The following is a 14834-nucleotide window of genomic DNA, read 5'->3' on the forward strand; positions in this document are numbered from 1 at the left end:
CCACTTCCTTCTTAGAGCGCTAACCCCGAATATCAGGGCAGTACATTCTGCAGCGCTACGCACTGGGCCACATAGTGCTGCCGCATGGAAGGGCTCCTCCCCTCACTATGCGGGGCCCTACCTGGACCACCGGGGAGCAGGATGCCGTGCTGCCAGATTGTGGTATGGACCCCGCATTGAAAGACGCAACAGGCCGCGACAAGTAAGTCGGATGATTTTTTTTCTCCCCCGCCCGCCACCTCCCCTTTACTTACCGGGGCGAGAACGGAGCCTCCTGCCGCTCCGTTCCCGCCCCCTGAATTAGTTACGGTCATCGCCCGGCGCAGATTCAGGGGGCGCAGGCCAATTTTGCAGGTGGGGCGAAAACGGGGCGCTGCGCACAGTGATGATGTAGTCATCGCCTGCGCAACGGAGCGGGGCGCTACCGGTTACCGCCGCCGCTAAACCCCCACTGAATTTAGCGGGAGTCGTTAGCGCCGTGCACGGGCAAAAAGCCGTTTGCGCCCCATTAGCACCCCCCAGAGGCTCTAATGGGAGGCACAAATGCATCGAATTTCTAGCCCTATATACCTAACAACATTAATCTTGCACTGCATGAAGGAAATTCAACTTTTGTACAGCATATTTTGTTGAACAGTTTCAGCAGTAAATACGACATCAGATGTTATTTATTAGTCTCAGTTATACTAATCAACTATTATATATCCTGAATTTATATGCCTCCTAAAACCCAACACAGAACTTCAAAGTTAACAACTTGCCCATAACAGGCAAAATATGAAACTGAATCAACTTTTAATTTGAATAAAATCACATTCTGTTCATCGTTCACTAAAGGTGATATAAATTACATTATGTTAAGTGTTTTCATATACTTACCATCACAAAGACAACCAACTTCCACTTAAGTAACATCGTCCACCTGCTCCTCAGTCCATCTGTGGCAGAAACCCTCAACCATGTCTTGCTCTCCTCCAGACTCAACGGCCCCGATTTTCGGCTTGTGTGGGGAATGGTCGGATTTTCCCGAATGTGGGGTTTCTGACACACATTAAAAAAATGTCAGCCAGCCCCACGCAATTTTCCCTCAATTGGCCAATTAATTCCCAGCATGTGGGAAGCCTTGCTAATTGTCTAAATCAAGTCAGAAATCCCCACAGTATGATGTCATAATTCGTGGTGCTTTCAAGGTCCATGGCAAGCACTGCATCCTCTGAAGGCTTCCAAATGAACCATCCAGGATGGCAGAGGAGCCTGCAGCAGCTGTGGACAGTGCCAGACCCCGAGCTGCCTTCAAATTCGACGAGGCTTCACTGCAGGCATTATTGGATGGGGTTAGGGCCCACAGGGAGGTCCTCTTCCCTAGGTCAGGGAGGAAGAGGCCTCCCACTGAGACCAATGCTGCATGGATGCAGGTGTCAGCAGATGCCAACTCGCTGGGAGTCACCAGAGGAACCTTGGCATTATATCTGTAACTCCTTCCTTTACTCCCCCACAGTACCATCCAGAGCCCCCGTCCTCACTGTGGAGGAGGAAGAGGCTGTGCAGCCAGACTCCTCAGAGGAAGCTCCAACCTCTGAGGGCGCAGCGTCAGCAGAAGTAAGCGCATCCAGCACCAGCGCAGACACTCACACCTCGGGGGGACCTTCGGGACATAGAGTGGTGTTGTCACCTGGTGTTTCACAGCTGACAAGTGAGCCCCAGCAGATTCTGGAGACAGGGACAGCAGTGGAGAGTCCTCGTCGGAGGGCGCAGGGCTCTGCCAGCTCAGCTCAGCTGCGCTGCATCTCGACCCTCTGCCTCTGGGTCCATCCGCAAGAGAAGAGGTGATGGATCTCCATGCACAGATGCAGGAGTCTCTGGCAGGTTTTGTCTCCAGGGTCGCTGCGAGTGTGGAGCGAATGGAGGAGTCCATAGCGACCATGAGCAGAGCCTTTGTGGAGTCATTGGTGCATGAACGCAGCACCATGGAAAGGTTGGCAACCTCCATGGAGGAGATAACTCGCCAGCATACGGAAAACATGGTGAGTGCTCATAAGAGAATGACATCTCTTGAGGAGCGTTGGCCATCTGTTGAACAGACAAACCAGATCTTCATGGAAGTCCTTCTGAGTAGGACTGCCAGTGCAGAAACGGGTCCCACTGGCCCCCCCTAAAGCGCAGCAAGGTGATCTCAAGCCACTTCCAATCGCTGGCCCCTTCTGGCGTGAGCAGCAGCCTGGTGCTCCTGGTAATCATCCTGCTGTTCCTGGTTCTGCTGCTGCCACCTCTGCTGTTGGAGATCCTCTAATGCCAGGAAGAGAAGGTACCAAAGGCCTCCCATGCTTCTAGCAGATGCCTCGGTTGAGGAGGTCCTGAGTTAGGGTGGTGAGAGGGGCTTCCCAGGAGCTCACACTGAAGAAGTGTGTGAGGCTCCAACTTTCTGCAGCTGCTCCTAAGGCTTCAAATAGTTCCCCCAAGCCTTGATCAACAAGGTCCTGCAGCCTGCAAATGCTGCCTATTTAAATCTCTTCAGCCCTCAGTGACCTGCTGCTGCAAGCAAGCAAGCCAGCTGTTTTCACGCCAGCTCTCATCGGCGGGGTTCCCCGCAGGCGGGTTTCAGGTGGGGAAAGCCCCAAAGTCGCAACGGCACGGGAAAATCGTCCTTAACAAGGTGATCATTGGTGATTAGTGCTCCGACGAGCAGTCCCGCCAGCGGCGGGCGGGACTGAAGCGGGGCGCGTGGAAACGGTGGTCCGAAAGTCGGACGGGGCGGGGAATCAGGCGGGGGGGGGGGGGGGGGTCCCGACCCGCTTTTTCCGTGATTTTCGGACCACGGCCGCATGAAGAGCCGCCCGACAGCTGCCCGAAAATCGGGGCCAACGATTCAAATACTCTCCTGGCTGGTCTCCCATCCTCCACCCAGCTTATCCAAAAGCTCATTGATGAAACAGCTGAAGATAGTTGGGCCTAGGATGCTGCCTTGAGGAACTCCTGCAGCAATGTCCTCGAACTGAGCTGATTGGCCTCCAACAATCACAACCATCTTCCTTTGTACCAGGTATAACTCTAGGCACTGGAGAGTTTTTCCCCTTAATCCCCAGTGATTTCAGTTTTACCAGAGTTCCTCGAATGCTGCCTCAATACCAAGGGCAATCACGCTCACCTCACCTCTGGAATTTAGCTGCTGTTTCCATGTTTGGATCAAGGCTGTAATGAGGTCTGGAGCAGAGTGGTTCTGGCAAATCCCAAACTGAGCATCGGTGAGGTTACTGGTGAGCAAATGCCGCTTGATAGCACTGTTGACGACTCCATCTACCACTTTGCTGATGATTAGGAGCAGGTTGATAGGGTGGTAACTAGCTAGATTGGATTTGTCCTGCTTTTTGTGAACAGACTATATCTGGGCAATCTTCCACATTGTACTGGAACAGCTTGGCTAGGGTGCGGCTACTAGTTCTAGGGAATAGGTCTTCAGCACAACAGCTGTGATTTTACTGGTGCCAGTAGCCTTTGTTGTGTCCAGTGCACTCAGCTGTTTCTTGATGTCACATGAAGTGAATCGAGGTGACAGAAGATTGGCATCTGTGATGAAGCAGACCTCAGGAGAAGGATCATCCACTCGACACTCCTGGTGAAGATGGTTGTAAATACTTCAGCCTTATCTCTGGCACTCTGGGCTCCGCCATCGTTGAGCATGGGTAAGTTTACGAAGCCTCCTTCGCCCATTAGTTGTTTAATTGTCCACCACCATTCGCAACTGGATGTGGCAATACTGCAGAGCTTTGCCCTGATCCATTAGTTGTGGGATTGCTTAGCTCTGTAGCATGCTACTTTTGTTGTTTAGTATTCATGTGCTGTAACTTCACCAGGTTAGCACCTTATTTTTAGGTATGGCTGGTGTTGCTCCCAGCATGCTGTTCTAAAACTCCCCACTGAACCAGGGTTGGTCATCTGGCTTGATGGAGGAGTGAGGGATATGCCGGGCCATGACGTTACAAATTGTGGGGGTATACAGTTCTGTTGACCCACAACGCCTCATCGATGTCCAGTTTTGAGCTGCTAGATCAGTTTTTAATCAATCCTACATAGAACGGTGGTAGTGCCACAAGACACGATGGAGGATATCCTCAGCATGAAGACAGTACTTGGTCTCCATAAGGATTATGCAGTGATCACTCCTACCAAGACCATTACCAACTGAGCCAAGTTGATGTACAATCAACTGTTTTGTGACCTTCTGAAACTCAAGTCTCTCAATTTTTAACACAAGGAAGCTTTAACCACCTTCCCTTTTATTATAGATTGCTACAAACATAACACTGATTTTCTGTAACTGTGCTAGCAGAAACTGAACATGATTAACCCATCCAGTGAACACTGAACAAGTTTCCCCAATTTGCTGATGCAGCCTTCCTTTTTTGTATTTACTAATTACATAATAGAAACATAGAAGATAGGAGCAGGAGAAGGCCATTCGGCTCCTCGAGCCTGCTCTGCCATTCAATAAGATCATGGCTGATCATCCAAATTCAGTACCCTGTTCCTGCTTTCTCTCCATATCCCTTGATCCCTTTAGCCTTAAGAAATATATCCAACTCCTTCTTGAATATATTTAATGAATTGGCCTCTACTGCCTTCTTTGGCAGAGAATTCCACAGGTTCACCACTCTCTGGGTGAAGAAATTCCTCCTCATCTCTGTCCTAAATGGCTTACCCCTTATCCTTAGACTGTGACCCCTGGTTCTGGACTCCCCGACCATCGGGAACATCCTTCCAGCATCTAGTCTGTCTAGTCCTGTTAGAATTTTATAAGTTTCAATGAGATCCCCTCTCATTCTTCTAAACTCCAGCGAGTACAAGCCCAATCGACCCAATCTCTCCTCATAAGTCATTCCTGCCATCCCAGGTATCAGCCTGGTGAATCTTCGCTGCAACTCCCTCCATGGTAAGAACATCCTTCCTCAGATAAGGCGACCAAAACTGCACACAATTCTCAAGATGTGGTCTCACCAAGGCCCTGTACAACTGCAGCAAGAGTGTTACCAAATATTCAAATAATTCATGAATTTGCCTTGAATCTTCTGCTTCATCAGTTAGGAGTAGCCAGAAGTAGTCATTTCATCATTCTCATAATTGTTTATATGCAATCCTGATGCCTTCATCTAGCTCAGCATGAAAATCCATGTTGGCAGAATGAGCTAATGTACACGTTAACACTGCTGGTTCTCAACGGACAGAACCCTGTGCTTTTTTGGTGCGGGTACAAGACATGGGGTGCAATCCCTCCCCCCCACAAACCCCCTCAGCAGACGTTCGGGTGGCTGGCCAGTGGAACACACCGGCCTGCCATCCACTAATGCGGGAGGCCCAGGCCTCATGCTTATGAAGCCAGGGATCAAGCAGCCCACCAGGAGCGGGCCGGAAGAAGTCAGGTCGGGGGTGGGGGCGGTGGTAAAGTAAAGAGAGCCAGTGGCATGAGCTGGTTTTGTGGAGCTTGGAGGAGCACACCTGCTCCCCCCAGTCACACAAAAATAGAGAGCAACTTACCTTTGTGATCCTCTTCAGCCGGCCCGCCAGTCGAAACTTAAGTCCAGGAGTGGCAATTCAGGTCCTATGTATGTCATAGAATCCCGATTTGCATTTTAAATGGGCCCACCGCCCAACTTAGGATGGCACACCGGTTGACCAGTGGCAAGCCCGGGGAACATCACTATAGCTACAGCGATGGCAGCAACGGGTGGATAGGCCATTCCCCACCATTTATAGGTATTACCATTCTACTTTCACTGGGCGGGAGCCCTGAAAATTTACCCCATAGCTCTTACAAAGTTGAAGGGAAAGTGCTTTCACTATTAACTACTGCCCCTATAAATACGCTGAAACACATTTATATTTTCGCTTACCCAAGAAAAGGAATCCCAGCTTTTAGCAGCAGGAGTAAAGTCTGCTACAGGGCAATCATGTTGGGACTCCCAGCCTGATATTTCAGTTTTTGCGAGCATTGAGATTTGATTCTGTGTAACGTTTTCTACACATGAAGATAAATATCTAGTGCTGTCTGTACCATTTATTTCAATCTCATCTCCAGCATACCAACAAAAGCCAAGCTGCTCACATGCTAATTACAAGAATCCTTATTTACATCTCTGTGCTGCCTGTAAAATGATCAGCCGCCAGATTTCTCCTTTGTATAATGGAAATACCTGTCCACCCAAATGTCTTTTTCCTTATTCTCTGACTGTTAAGACAATTGTTTGATATAAAATTAAAATGACCATCAACTCAAATAAAATATTTACTTCAGTGATTAGCTTTTACACTTTTCTTTTAACCTTCCTGTTTTAAATAAAACACATGAAATATTAACTATTTAACAGCAAGAAAAACAGTGAGAAGTAAAACACTAAATTTGCATCCTAATTTTTACCAGAACATATAACATTCATAAGAACACATAAGAACATAAGAACTAGGAGCAGGAGTTGGCCATTCGTGTACAAGGACACCCAAGTTCCTCTAAACACCAACATTTCCCAATCTCTCACCATTTAAAAAATACTCTGCTTTTCTATTTTCCATACCAAAGTGGATAACTTCACATTTCTCCACATTATATTCCATTTGCCATGTTCGTGCCCATTCACTTAGCCTGTCTGTATCTCCCTGAAGCCTCCTTGCATCCTCCTCACAACTCACATTCCCACCCAGCTTTGTATCATCAGCAAACTTGGATATATTACATTTGGTCCCCTCATCCAAATTATTTATATAGATTGAGGCCCAAGCACTGATCCTTGCGGTACCCCACTAGTTACAGCCTGCCAACCCGAAAATGACCCATTTATTCCTACTCACTGTTTTCTGTCCGTTAACCAATCCTCAATCCATGCTAGTATATTACTCCCAATCCCATGAGCCCTAATTTTGTTTAATAACCTCTTGTGTGGCACCTTATCGAATGCCTTCTGAAAATCTAAATACACCGCATCCACTGGTTCCCTCTTATTTGCCCGATTAAAGCGATTCTGATATCCCATTTGAGACTTCAATATTTATACCCTTTTTTAGTTGTATCCCATAAGGTTTCTGCTGATCCAAGTTAATTATCACTATTCATCTTTCTGCTGACTTCTGTAATTCTTATTGCCACATCCGCTTGTAATATTCCAGATTCTGCCGCATCTCCAGGTGTTCTAGGTTCATCATATAGAAGGTGTGAAGGGCAGATATCCCTTATCTCATGTGTCATCTTTAAGAGGTTTAATCAAGTTCATTTATCCAGGGTTGACCATTGTTCTGTTCCAACAAGGCCATCCATTCTTCTGTTTTAATAAGGTTATTTATTCAGAGTCAACAACTTTCTTATCTCAACAAGGCCAGAATTCTTTCATAAGATAGTGTATTTTTCTAAAAAGGTTATATAGTTTATTCCTTCACAAGGTTGGAGAAGCTGGTTTTGTTTTCATTAGAGCAAAGAAGGTTGAGGGGCGATTTGATAGAGGTGTAAGATTATGACAGGTTGAGATAGGCTAGACAGGGAAAGGTTCTTCCCACTAGTTGATGGTACAAGGACTAGGGGACACAGATTTAAGGTTTTGGGCAAGTGATACAGGGGGATGTGAGGAAAACCTTTTTTACACAGCGAGTGGTGATGACCTGGAATTCACTGCCGTAAGAGGTGGTGGAAGCGGAGACACTCGGGGGTTGATTTTCAGTGCGCCGTGAGGCGGGCTTTTAGGCGTGCGGGGGGCTAAAATCCCGAATTCGGGGGGTCCCGACACCATCCCGCCCAAAACCCGCCTCCATGTAAGTTTCAAAGGAGGCGGGTACCCGCCCCGCACTGGGACCCGCCGACCCGAGGCGGGAAGGGATTAGTGCCAATTAACTGCCTGTTAACAGGTAGTTAACAGGCAGTTTTTAGCCTAATCCCTATTTTGAAGGTTGTCGTGTGGGATTCCAGACGGCTCCAAACCACGCCAGGTTAGAGTCGTCGGGCCGTCGGGTTGAAGGACTTGGAGGGGTCGAGATGTCGGTGTTCAGGTGAGTGATGGGTGCATGAGTGCAAACGTAAGTGTGTTTGGTGTGTCTTAAATGTGTAAAGAAGTTTAAATTACCTGTACTTACCTTTACAGCCTTCCTTCCTCTAGGCTTCAGAAGTCCATCATTCAGCCGGCACAGAAAGCAGAATGGCTGCGATCTGTCAAAAGTGACAGCCTGCAGCTTTCAGTGCCGGCGAGATTGCTAACTGAGTCTGCGTAGAAGGACTCAGGTTAGAAGTAAGACTGTCAGTGTTTGACAGCTTCAAACAGCTGTGAAACACTGATATTTCTTCTGTCAACACATCTTGACAGATGAAATTTCAGTCTGTGATGTCACCTGTTGCCGGGTGGCCCTTAATTGGCCTGCTGAGCCCGCTGGGCGGGCTCAACAAGGTCAATCAAGTGAAAATCTCGTGGATTGGCCACATCTCGATGGAGGCGGGACTACAACCCGAAAGTTCAGCTCCATTCACAACTCCTCCGATAATAAAGCAGCCCATGTAAACCATCAGTAGGAAGAAGTTCTAAGGAAATGTTTTGAACCTGAAACTCCCAATTGTCCCACAATTTCTCAATGGATGCCGCCTGAACTGTTGTGTATCTCCAGCATCTTCTGTTTCTAGCCTGCAGCAGGATAACACCCAGGCTTGGGCTGACAAGTGACAGGTTAACACTCGTGCTGCATAACTGCTCAGCAATGACTAAATTGAACAAGAGAATGCTAAGTTATTTGCTATTAACCTTCAACAGCATCATCATCGCTGAGTCCCCTACCATCAACATCTTGGGGTCACCACTGACCAGAATCTGATTGGATCAGCCATGTCAACACCTTGGCTACAAGAGCAGGGCAATGGATGGGTATTCTGCGACTGGTAGCTCACCTCCAGACCTGTCAAAGTCTCTCCACTACTTAACTCACCACTTGCCTGGATGGGTGCAGCTGCAATAACACTTGAGAAGCTCGACACCACCCAGGATAGAGCAATTTGCTGAAATCGGTGCCCATGTCATTGGACTTGCTATCTATCCCTCCCTCACAGGTACACTGTGACTGAAGTATGTAGTATCTACAAGATGCACTGCAGCAATTCACCAAGTTTACGTTGGCAGCATCTTCCTCTCCTGTGATCTCCACCACCGAGAAAGACAACGATAGTGGGAACGCCATTGCCTCCAAGTTCCACTCCAAGTCATTTACCATCCTAGCTTGGACATATATCGCTATTCTTTCAACAACACTGGGTCAGAATCCTGGAATTCCCTTCCTAACACCATTGCGAGTACCATGACCGTAAGGACTACAGGGGTTTCAAGGGGAAGGTCCATCACCATCTTCTCATTGCAACTAGTGATGTGCAATAAAGACAGCCTTGCTAGCATCAACCACATCTCAAGATCAAATAAGAACAGAACATGAGCATGAGGAACCGTATTAATGAATGACCTTAGTTTTATCATAATTCTCTACCTCCCAATACACAAATAACAAAAACATTAGTAAGCAAAACATTTCTTTTGATAAAAATATTTCTAATTTTAATTTAGCAATGAAGGATTACCTCCGAAAGCTGCAAAATTTGGATCAATATGCAAAGGGTTCCAGTCTCCATTCAGTCGATACAGAGCAGCCTGTAACAGAGGAAACATGCCCTTACTATAAGTTAACAGAATAAAGCATGCATTTTGATAATATTCAGGGGAGATCATATATACCTACTCAGCAACATTTCAACACACTTTGTACAATCAACTAAATTTGCAACTCTGTTTAGCCCATTAACCTGTAACATTTATGTTTTAAATTATGTACATGCAACCAAAAAAATAAAGTGTTATCTAAATAAAGTACATCTCTAACCTTTTTCAGTTCTGACGAAAGGTCATCGGCCTGAAACGTTAACTCTGTTTCTCTCTCCACAGATGCTGCCTGACCTGCTGAGTATTTCCAGAATTTTATGTTTTTATAAAGGCCCAGAAATTCGGGTCTCCACGGGTGAGTACGCACGGGGTACTCACCCGTAAGCCCAATGGAAGTGCCAGTTTCCTGCATGCACTGCGCATGCGCGGGAAACCGGCACTTCCATTCCCCTGAAAGAAGGGGTTGAAAGGTCGAACGCTGTGCGCAGGAGAGGCAGCACGTGCGCATCGAACTTACATTTATTTTTGCAGGTTTTCCCGGGAGGGTAAGTCTCCAGAAGTTACACATATAAAAAGCAGTCGCAGGGCCTGCTTTTTACAAGGTAAGTGGTGAATTAATTAAAATTAAAACATTTTTTCCACATGTTTATTATTTTTAAATACTTTAAAGAAAGGTAAGTTTATTTTTAGCCCCGTTAGAAAATTAAAAAAATATTTTCAAAAATTTAAATTATTGTTTAAAATAGTTATTTCATGTAATTTATAGTTTATTTAAAAATGTGATTAAAATTTTTTTTTTATTTATTTGAAGATTTAGTGATGTTTTGGGGCTTATAGTATTTATAAGTTTGACAGCCCTTCCTGTCAAACTTATGAATGAAGCATTCCCTGCTACCATTGGCTCTCCATGGCCCACGTGATCCCAGGGGACGCATCGAACTAACTGCGCCCCTGGGATACGCAAGCACTGCGCGCCGGCAGTTGGAGGCCCAGGATCGGAATTCCACGGGGGCCCACAGCTCAACGGCTGGCGTGCAAGGTAAGTACAGGTTGGGGGCTTACACCTGCGGGAAGCCCCCGACCGGAATTTCTGGGCCATTATATATTATACTAGCTGGGGGTGCCCGGCGGTGCCGAGGCTTTTTCGTGGGCATGTTGTTGTGGGAAGAGAGAAAGAGAGCGACTGGGGGGGGGGAGGGGAGGGGAGGGGAGGGGAGGGGAGAGAGAGAGAGAGAGAGAGAGAGAGAGAGAGAGAGCGCGCGACTGGGGGGGGGGGGGGAGGGGAGAGAGAGAGAGAGAGCGCGCGACTGGGGGGTGGGGGGAAGAGAGAGAGAGAGCGCGACTGGGGGGGGGAAAGAGAGCGCGACTGGGGGGGGGAAAAGAGAGCGCGACTGGGGGGGGGGGGAAAAGAGAGAGCGCGACTGGGGGGGGGGGGAAAAAGAGAGCGCGACTGGGGGGGGAACAGAGCGCGACTGGGGGGGGGGAAAGAGAGCGCGACTGGGGGGGGGGGGAAGAGAGCGCGACTGGGGGGGGGGAAGAGAGCGCGACTGGGGGGGGGAAGAGAGCGCGACTGGGGGGGGAAGAGAGCGCGACTGGGGGGGGGAAGAGAGCGCGACTGGGGGGGGAAGAGAGCGCGACTGGGGGGGGAAGAGAGCGCGACTGGGGGGGGGAAGAGAGCGCGACTGGGGGGGAAGAGAGCGCGACTGGGGGGGGGAAGAGAGCGCGACTGGGGGGGGAAGAGAGCGCGACTGGGGGGGGAGAGAGAGCGCGACTGGGGGGGGGAAGAGAGCGCGACTGGGGGGGGAAGAGAGAGCGCGACTGGGGGGGGGAAAAGAGAGAGCGCGACTGGGGGGGGGGAAAGAGAGAGCGCGACTGGGGGGGGGGAAGAGAGAGCGCGACTGGGGGGGGGGGGAAGAGAGAGCGCGACTGGGGGGGGAAGAGAGAGCGCGACTGGGGGGGGGAAAGAGAGAGCGCGCGACTGGGGGGGGGGGGAAGAGAGAGCGACTGGGGGGGGGGAAGAGAGAGCGCGACTGGGGGGGGGGAAGAGAGAGCGCGACTGGGGGGGGGGGGAAGAGAGAGCGCGACTGGGGGGGGGGGGAAGAGAGAGCGCGACTGGGGGGGGGGGGAAGAGAGAGCGCGACTGGGGGGGGGGAAGAGAGAGCGACTGGGGGGGGGGGAAGAGAGAGCGACTGGGGGGGGGAAGAGAGAGCGACTGGGGGGGGGAGAGAGAGCGACTGGGGGGGGAGAGAGAGCGACTGGGGGGGGAGAGAGAGCGACTGGGGGGGGGAGAGAGAGCGACTGGGGGGGGGGAGAGAGAGCGACTGGGGGGGGAGAGAGCGACTGGGGGGGGGAGAGAGCGACTGGGGGGGGAGAGAGAGCGACTGGGGGGGAGAGAGAGCGACTGGGGGGGGGGAGAGAGAGCGACTGGGGGGGAGAGAGAGCGACTGGGGGGGGAGAGAGAGCGACTGGGGGGGGAGAGAGAGCGACTGGGGGGGGGAGAGAGAGCGACTGGGGGGGGGGGAGAGAGAGCGACTGGGGGGGGGAGAGAGAGCGACTGGGGGGGGGAGAGAGAGCGACTGGGGGGGGAGAGAGAGCGACTGGGGGGGGGAGAGAGAGCGACTGGGGGGGGAGAGAGAGCGACTGGGGGGGGGGAGAGAGAGCGACTGGGGGGGGGAGAGAGAGCGACTGGGGGGGGGAGAGAGAGCGACTGGGGGGGGAGAGAGAGCGACTGGGGGGGGAGAGAGAGCGACTGGGGGGGGGAGAGAGAGCGACTGGGGGGGGGAGAGAGAGCGCGACTGGGGGGGGGGGGAAGAGAGAGCGCGACTGGGGGGGGGGGGGGGAAGAGAGAGCGACTGGGGGGGGGGAAAGAGAGAGCGCGACTGGGGGGGGGGGGAAGAGAGAGCGCGACTGGGGGGGGGGGGGGAAGAGAGAGCGACTGGGGGGGGGAAGAGAGAGCGACTGGGGGGGGGGGGGAAGAGAGAGCGACTGGGGGGGGGGAAGAGAGAGCGACTGGGGGGGGAGAGAGAGCGACGGGGGGGGGAGAGAGCGCGACTGGGGGGGGAAGAGAGAGCGCGACTGGGGGGGGGGAAAGAGAGAGCGCGCGACTGGGGGGGGGGGGGGGAAGAGAGAGCGACTGGGGGGGGGGGAAGAGAGAGCGCGACTGGGGGGGGGGGAAGAGAGAGCGCGACTGGGGGGGGGGAAGAGAGAGCGCGACTGGGGGGGGGGGGGAAGAGAGAGCGCGACTGGGGGGGGGGAAGAGAGAGCGACTGGGGGGGGGGGGAAGAGAGAGCGACTGGGGGGGGGGGAAGAGAGAGCGACTGGGGGGGGGAGAGAGAGCGACGGGGGGGGGAGAGAGAGCGACTGGGGGGGGGAGAGAGAGCGACTGGGGGGGGAGAGAGAGCGACTGGGGGGGGGGAGAGAGAGCGACTGGGGGGGGAGAGAGAGCGACTGGGGGGGAGAGAGAGCGACTGGGGGGGGAGAGAGAGCGACTGGGGGGGGGAGAGAGAGCGACTGGGGGGGGAGAGAGAGCGACTGGGGGGGGAGAGAGAGCGACTGGGGGGGGGGAGAGAGAGCGACTGTGGGGGGGAGAGAGAGCGACTGTGGGGGGGAGAGAGAGCGACTGTGGGGGGGAGAGAGAGCGACTGTGGGGGGGAGAGAGAGCGACTGTGGGGGGGAGAGAGAGCGACTGTGGGGGGGAGAGAGAGCGACTGTGGGGGGGAGAGAGAGCGACTGTAGGGGGGAGAGAGAGCGACTGTAAGGGGGAGAGAGAGCGACTGTAAGGGGGAGAGAGAGCGACTGTGGGGGGGAGAGAGAGCGACTGTGGGGGGGAGAGAGAGCGACTGTGGGGGGGGAGAGAGAGCGACTGTGGGGGGGAGAGAGAGCGACTGTGGGGGGGGAGAGAGAGCGACTGTGGGGGGGAGAGAGAGCGACTGTGGGGGGAGAGAGACTGAGAGAGAGCGACTGTGGGGGGGAGAGAGAGCGACTGTGGGGGGGGAGAGAGAGCGACTGTGGGGGGGAGAGAGAGCGACTGTGGGGGGGAGAGAGAGCGACTGTGGGGGGGAGAGAGAGCGACTGTGGGGGGGGAGAGAGAGCGACTGTGGGGGGGAGAGAGAGCGACTGTGGGGGGGGAGAGAGAGCGACTGTGGGGGGGGAGAGAGAGCGACTGTGGGGGGGAGAGAGAGCGACTGTGGGGGGGAGAGAGAGCGACTGTGGGGGGGGAGAGAGAGCGACTGTGGGGGGGAGAGAGAGCGACTGTGGGGGGGAGAGAGAGCGACTGTGGGGGGGAGAGAGAGCGACTGTGGGGGGGGAGAGAGAGCGACTGTGGGGGGGAGAGAGAGCGACTGTGGGGGGGAGAGAGAGCGACTGTGGGGGGAGAGAGAGCGACTGTGGGGGGGAGAGAGAGCGACTGTGGGGGGGAGAGAGAGCGACTGTGGGGGGGGAGAGAGAGCGACTGTGGGGGGGAGAGAGAGCGACTGTGGGGGGGAGAGAGAGCGACTGTGGGGGGGAGAGAGAGCGACTGTGGGGGGGAGAGAGAGCGACTGTGGGGGGGGAGAGAGAGCGACTGTGGGGGGGAGAGAGAGCGACTGTGGGGGGGAGAGAGAGCGACTGTGGGGGGGAGAGAGAGCGACTGTGGGGGGGAGAGAGAGCGACTGTGGGGGGGAGAGAGAGCGACTGTGGGGGGGGAGAGAGAGCGACTGTGGGGGGGAGAGAGAGCGACTGTGGGGGGGAGAGAGAGCGACTGTGGGGGGGAGAGAGAGCGACTGTGGGGGGGAGAGAGAGCGACTGTGGGGGGGAGAGAGAGCGACTGTGGGGGGGGAGAGAGAGCGACTGTGGGGGGGAGAGAGAGCGACTGTGGGGGGGAGAGAGAGCGACTGTGGGGGGGGAGAGAGAGCGACTGTGGGGGGGAGAGAGAGCGACTGTGGGGGGGGAGAGAGAGCGACTGTGGGGGGGAGAGAGAGCGACTGTGGGGGGGAGAGAGAGCGACTGTGGGGGGGAGAGAGAGCGACTGTGGGGGGGAGAGAGAGCGACTGTGGGGGGGAGAGAGAGCGACTGTGGGGGGGGAGATGAGAGAGCGACTGTGGGGGGGAGAGAGAGCGACTGTGGGGGGGAGAGAGAGCGACTGTGGGGGGGAGAGAGAGCGACTGTGGGGGGGAGAGAGAGCGACTGTGGGGG

At 53.3% G+C, this 14834-nt stretch overlaps 1 protein-coding gene across 2 annotated transcripts in view; it reads right to left on the reverse strand.

The window, feature by feature from the left end:
- Window positions 1-14834, reverse strand: part of hsd17b4 (hydroxysteroid (17-beta) dehydrogenase 4) — a 235015-nt gene that overhangs the window by 45831 nt on the left and 174350 nt on the right. For both annotated transcript variants that reach the window (XM_085986923.1, XM_085986934.1), the window contains exon 18: window positions 9584-9653. In XM_085986923.1, the coding sequence (XP_085843049.1) occupies window positions 9584-9653 (70 nt within the window). The remainder of the gene's footprint in view (window positions 1-9583; window positions 9654-14834) is intronic.

Source organism: Somniosus microcephalus, chromosome 1, assembly GCF_052327205.1.
Source record: "Somniosus microcephalus isolate GS21.2 chromosome 1, FLI_Smic_1.0, whole genome shotgun sequence".
In the NCBI taxonomy this organism is placed as follows: domain Eukaryota; kingdom Metazoa; phylum Chordata; class Chondrichthyes; order Squaliformes; family Somniosidae; genus Somniosus; species Somniosus microcephalus.